The following is a 7,089-nucleotide window of genomic DNA, read 5'->3' as shown; positions in this document are numbered from 1 at the left end:
ATACAATTGATACAGAATATTTTAGAATTTATAAATTTGGATGAGTTCCGTTAATTTACTTTGGTGCTGAGAGCTCGAAACTTTTGACTATTCACGTCGCCATCTTGCCGGGCCCTCTTCTGTTTCTTTCTCCAAGCGTCTGTTATGGGAGCAGCACGTCATCAGGTGAGCGGGTACGAAATTCTGCGAAAGGGCGGATTGCTTTACGGCAGCAACAAATACATGATTTACGACAGTCTTAAAATCGCAAAAATCCACAAACTACATACAGTTGCTTTAAGCTTGCTTTTAATACAGTAAAAAAAATAATAAAAATATTTTGCAAAGTTTTTTGGAATGTGTTTTACAAGAATTTAAAATTTTAGGTTTCAGTGTGCTGCTGTTGCTTTGTAATTATTAGTGAAATCTGAAAGCATATTTCAGAGGACAAATTGTTGTAAATCAATTTTTTTTCAATGCATTAAAAAAATTAACATGATTTTTTAAAAACTGCATTATAACAACTATTGTCTATAAATAATGTGATTATAAACATTTCAAATATATTTTATTTTGAATGTAACATTTAGATAATTTTTTTTTTTTTTTTATTTAAACATGAAATTTGAATAAAAATGTTTCACAATATTTGAATATTATGAATAGTGTGTGTAAGATGTATATTTTTTTTAAACTTTTTTTAAATTGTCTGTGCACAAATCAAAAATTTGAAGGTCAAAATGATTAATATCTCAACAGAAATTAACATCATAATCGTAAGAGATTTCATACATTCCACAACACCTTTCCAAGCATGTTCATAACCCTACATGAGAAAGTGATGCAAGAAAACATTCTTACCTGTATTTTTTAAAAACTCCTGTAAATCTGACCTGGAACATAAACAAAACCAATTCGGATAAAGAATATGAATTTATTTTATTTTCATACTGTTTCACTGTCAGATGAAAAAAAAGAAGACATACAGGAATGTGGTCATTTTAGTTTATTTTCTCATGAATTCTTTTGCAACAAACGGTCAAGCACACAATTTGATCAAAGTACAGTTTTCCATTCAAAGACCTCGACCGTACAACGTCTGACAGCACAACATGGAGACAAATATTGAGTCGAGGAAGGTCAAAATCCATGTCAGCCACTACTTCACTGCTGTGAAAATCTCGTATGTAAAAAGCAAACGCGTGTTACACAGCGGGAATTTTTTTTTTTCAGTTGGGGACTTTTGTTAAAAAATAATTTCACTGCAAACCCAATACATCTCAATCACCTCATCTGTACAAACATCAGTGGCAGAGCACAAACGATTGAGATTGTAAAGATCACGTTGGCAGTAGAAGCTTAATTTGAAAGCTCAGCTTGGCTCAAAATGAAGGGTTTACGTTGTTAAGACATCAAGGTGTTCGATTCTAGTAGAAAAATGGCTGTGTTTTTCATGTCTGAAATGCTCTAAGAGTGTGCGTGTGCTTTCTCTACCGAGACTCATAACGTGCAGGAGAAAAAACATAGTAATCGCTCCACTACTGCTAAACAAGCTGAGGAAGACGTGTGGTTACTCAAGAACATGAATACTGTGTGCCACATACAAAAGGCAGAAACGTCTTAGAAACGGTGATCTAAAAATACAGTTTGGCAATTGACCACCAGGGGCAGTGTAGAAAAACGAACGCTCATGAGATCCTCAAATAGTGTCGACTGATCACGATGCTGTAAAACCGTACGAAAGTTTATATTTGACCGCTGGCGGAGTAGGAGATTCATAAAACGTTAGAAATACACTCGTTTTGGTTCATCTGACAAGCAAACGTAAATAAAAGTGCTTCAGAAAGGTGAAAAAGCAAACGATAAACTAGAAAAGTAACGTATCTAGAAGGAAGAAGCTGCATAGAAACTAGTCAATGACTGAAAAGCTCTTGAGGGACATTTCCTCTTGAAATCAGATGAAAACAAGTCCCTTTACGTCTCTAGATTCAGAGCACTTTAAACAGTGGTTAATAGCATAAAACAACATTGAAATGAAGACTCAACGCTTTTTTTCTTCACTTTTTGCTTTTCTTCAAAAAATATGGGAAGCTCTCAGTTATTTTCGGATATAGATGTTCTTAACCAGCCGTTTGATTCACCCTCGCAAATATACATTTGTACATTTTTGGTATGTATAGCATCTGAAAAGGAATATATTTATATATTTAGAATATTTACAGACCGATGAAACTATCTTGCGACCGTCTACAGACAGAAATATCCTAATTTAACATTCGCAAAAAGAGTCTGATGATAAACTCAATGTGTTCTGCTGTACAAACAGAAAAATTAACAAAGGTGTAGAGTATGCCATATTTTACACTTAAATCAAAAGAAATGTAAAAAAAAAAGTCATTAATATTTTATTAATTTAATTATTAATCAACAATAAAAATTAAATATATTATTATATTTAATATTTTTATTATTGAATATATATTTAATTAAATTAATTTAAAATGTAATATAACAGCATTTATTTTTACAGTAACACTGTAAAATACTGTATTGCAGTAATGAGAATTGCCATTTAGAATAATTCTAGATGCATTAAAATATATTAAATTTAAGGGTAAATGTGCTTAATTGTCAACTAAAACTTTTAGGTTCCTTAAAAATAGGCTGCACTTTTTTTCTTTTGATTTTGAGTGTTTATGTTTAAACTGGTGGATGTATAGTTGAGCAAAAGATGACTCAGGAAAAAAAATGTGTGATGTTATAAATGCATCAGATGTGTTGCAGTTCACTGGCCTTTCCCTCCATACACAGCAAGCGAAACAAGAAAAAAGACAAAACACCAACTAAAAAACGCTAGACTATGTTCTTGTAGGCTTCAGTACCACATGGTACGAGAGTTTTCCGGCTGGATTACATGGTATTAGAACAGACAGGACACAAACGGACCGTCCAAAAACATGGCTGAAAATAGCAAAGCTTTGAGGGTAGATCCAATGCTTCGAAACACTGTCTGCAGTCGAGAAGACTAAAATCATCAGAAGACACAAAGGCAACGTCTCCAGATGTTGGATGGCGACGAGAATGTAAAGGAGAAACACTGTCAAATGCAGTTGCATATATAATCGGTATTGAGGACGGTTGTTATAAAAAAAGAGGACACCTTTAGAAACAGCACATGGAGGAGTCAGGTGGAATGAGCAGCCGGTGAGGAAAGCTAAAGAAACACCTGTGTGTGTGTGTGTGTGTGTGTGTGGATGGCTGAAGACACCTCTGGAAGAGGAAGTGCTTGGAGGACGGGGACACACACTTCCTGTTGCTCCGGTCATTGGGTCAGGGTGCTGGAAGCTCTGAAGTAAGACAGGAACTTGAAGCACAAGCTCACGACAAAGTACCAGATGTTCCTGGCCATCTGAGAGCGAGCGATGAAGACGCGCCAGATGAAGACCAGCAGCACCGTGTTGAACGTGTATCGGATGTTTCTCAGCCTGTGAACGGAGGATCAATAATTCAATGAAACACTGAACACTCTTACTGACTATCAACTTGCAAACTCAACGTGTGTTTATTCAAGCTTCCTCTTCTCTAGTGTTTATAGGCCACGCCGTCATTATTTATTCACCCTCATGCAAAACTCATATGACCTCAGAGGACCTTTGGTAATGCAGAAATAAATAAAACTATTATTAATTATTATATTATATTATAGAAACAAAAAATATCTGTAAAAGAAATAGAAATGAGAAAAAACAAAATAGTATGTTTTGGAGATAGAGAAATAGAACTTATTAATTATATTATAAAAAAAAAAATGATATGATAGAAAATAAACCGCAGAATATAATTGAATATAATAGTTTTAATCATCAAGGATGCATTAAATCTATCAAAAGTTGCAATAAATACATTTAGAATAAAATATTGTTTTATTAATGTTTATATAATATTATTTTATATCACAGTACAATTAATAAAATATATTTCGGTATTTTCAAAACATGCTAATTTGTCTAATTTATTTCTATAGATATTGTATTATAATATATTATACTACAATATAAGGACAGTAAATACATTTGTAATAATAATAATAAATTGGACAATAATTAATAATAATTCTATTTCTGTATTAACAAAACATGCAATTTTTTCGTTTTTAATTTCCAGATTTTTCTATAGTTATTTCATTTTAATATAACACACAGTACCCTTCAAAAGTTTGGGGTTAATAGCTCTAAGAAGGCAAAGGTGTCATTATTCAGCTCAGTTTAGATTCAGTAAGTGTGTAGATGTGTCATCAGATGGACGTACTTCCTCAAGTGCTGTCTGGCGGCGGGAATGTCGGACATGTCTTCGTTCAGAACGTACTTCTTGGTGCCGATACAGTAATTCTCGATGTACTCAGGCCAGTTCAGCTGGCGAATGTCAAAGTTGAAGGTCTGAAAGATCACGAGGATGAGTTCAGCACAGTTTCGTCCACAGACAGTCAGTATGCTCGTGTGATTGGTTCGGCGGTGTGTGTGAGAGAGTGTGTGTGTATGTGGCCGTACCTTCCTGTCGTCGACGCTCAGCTGACTCATCAGCATGTTCATGTTTTCCGAGTTCCACTCCCAGTCCTGACTGCTGAAATACTGCAGCAGACCGATGGCTTTGTGCAGACGGTTGAAAATGCGCATCATTCTGAATGAACACAGATCACACAGACACACTTATTATTTCTAGATTTTATTTCTATAATATAATGTATTAAATTATATTAATAATATAAATGATCAAAATGTTATATTAATAATACAATAATCACTGATATTGCTATTTATATATTAACAATATATATAAAAGCTGTTTTTATAATATATGATATATAATATATTTATGTTACCTGTTACCAAAATATGCTTATATTTTTTTGTGAATGTCTTTTTATATCGATATTTTATTTCTAACAATTACTCACAATAATAATAATAATAATAATAGCATTTATATATTAACAATACATGGCGCTTTATCTCTACAGATTATTTCTATAATATGCAATATAATATAATATATATAATTCTATTTTACCTAATATTTTCTTATTTTTCCATTTATATCCAATTATATAATTAAATATAAAATATTATATAATGTATTAAATTATTCATAATCATAATACTTTATAATAATTAGCAATATTTGTATTTCTATATTAACAATACATTTTTTTCTATAATATAATATAATTCTATTTTACCATATATTTTGTCTTATTTTTCAATTTCTATTGTTATATAATTAAATATAAAATATTATAATGTATTAAATTATATAATTATTAATAATCATAATATTATATAATATAATAATTACCTATATTTGTATTTGTTTATTAACAATCCTTTTTTTTTTTTATAATATAAGTAATAGCAAGGGTATATTTCTATTTCTAATAAATGCTGTGTTTATATAATTATGCATGCCATTTCATCACAATAGCACAGATCATGTAAGTGTAATGCTGTGAGTTCTCACTGTGGTTTCTGTCCGGACAGTCGGAGGAACAGGTCATAGAGGAGCGCGGGGAACTTGTGACTGACGAGGATCCAGTACTGGTTGATCAGGTAATTGGAGGTGATGTTGGCGTTTGGCCGACGGAAAGCCTGTTCCAGAGGATTCCTCTTGAACGAGGACATCACGTGATGCTCTGGAAAACAAAAGATACTGTATATAATAACTAAGCCACTGTTACTGCAGCATGAATCTGGGAAACGCTAACAGGAAGAAGATGATCTGCTTCTGGCCGTTGGCATGGTGATGCTGGCAGCCAGATGTTGCTCATGGTAAAGCCTGGATCCTGCTGTTGCCATGGAAACGCGTCAGCTGCTCTGACCAGTGATCTGCCCTCCAGCACCGACACTCAGCGCACATACAGTACAGTGTGATCGCAGTGATGTACTCCGAGTTATTTTTGAAACATAGTAGCGTGCATCTGCTGAAATGTGCAGTATGCAACCAGAACACACTGCAGCCCACAATGCAATGCACTCAATCCACTTCCAGTGTGACGAATAACCCTAATATGTTATCAACTTTTTTTTGTGCCTTTTATTACAAACGCAAAACTACTACTCATGCATTTGACTTGAGCTTCTATTTGCAATGCAATGCAGTTATGCAATTATGATTTATTTTTGACACCAGTCTGCACAGCACACCTGAATTTAAACATACAACACAGTGACAAGAATACACTTTCAAACATTTAGCATTGCATACTGCATATTTTATATGCCTTTTCTATTTAAAAAAAGCATGTACACTGTTTATTTTTTTTATTTTTTTTAATGAACCTGAAGTTATGCAATTATGATTTATTTTAATTATTATTTTTGAGAGGAGTCTTGATGCCTGGAATTACACATGCAACTGTGACAATAATAATGTTTCAAACATGTATTGCATACTGCATACTATTTTATATGCTATTTTGGACTGTATAATATAAAAATATTAAAGTTGTAAATTTATAAACAAATTAAATGATTGGAGTTCATTCAGTTTTTCAACTTCAAAATTGCATGTTTAATTCAATGCGTTACTTGCTTCTTTGTAATTAGTTGTGCAATTTACTTGCAAATTAACAGGTTACTTCAATTTCTTTGTAATTATTTGTGATTTAATTTAGTTTATTTTATTTCTGAGACTGGAATTAAACATGTAATACAATACTGACCATGACACTATTTCAAACATTTATTATTGTATACTACATACTATTTTAAAAAATATACATTATCAAAGTTGTCTCTCTACTTACATACATTCCGTTTTCTATAATGTTTTATTATGCCCGTGTATGTCCTTAACTCGTTGTTGCACTGAGAGATGAGGAACTACAGAAAACCATTTCCCTGCATTACATCCCATGTATGTAATATGTGACTAAGAACTACATTTCTTTCAGTGTAGTATACAGTCTAGAGTATGCAGTAGCCATAACTCACTCACACAGGATATTAAAGCATGCTACGCACCGATCTCTCCCCAGTGGAAAGGGTTAACGCCTCCGCTTGTGCAGTTGTACACGAGTGCAGTTTTCGGTCTGAAACGAAAACACAGAACAAGGAA

The 7,089-nt window shown here is 32.9% G+C and overlaps 1 protein-coding gene across 1 annotated transcript in view; it reads right to left on the bottom strand.

Moving 5' to 3' along the window:
* Positions 1-2,667: 2,667 nt before the first annotated feature.
* LOC306861773 (fatty acyl-CoA reductase 1) overlaps positions 2,668-7,089 on the bottom strand; it is a 28,492-nt gene continuing 24,070 nt past the window's right edge. The window contains exons 8-12 of the mRNA XM_079404244.1: positions 6,996-7,063; positions 5,494-5,665; positions 4,527-4,656; positions 4,288-4,415; positions 2,668-3,464 (exon numbers count right to left, since the gene is read on the bottom strand). Coding sequence (XP_079260370.1) covers positions 3,302-3,464; positions 4,288-4,415; positions 4,527-4,656; positions 5,494-5,665; positions 6,996-7,063 — 661 coding nt within the window. The 3' untranslated portion in view covers positions 2,668-3,301. The remainder of the gene's footprint in view (positions 3,465-4,287; positions 4,416-4,526; positions 4,657-5,493; positions 5,666-6,995; positions 7,064-7,089) is intronic.

This window comes from Barbus barbus (assembly GCF_936440315.1).
Source record: "Barbus barbus genome assembly, chromosome: 42".
Taxonomy (NCBI): Eukaryota; Metazoa; Chordata; class Actinopteri; order Cypriniformes; family Cyprinidae; genus Barbus; species Barbus barbus.
The sequence above is the reverse complement of the archived record's forward strand: the minus strand, read 5'-3'. Positions and strand labels throughout refer to the sequence as shown.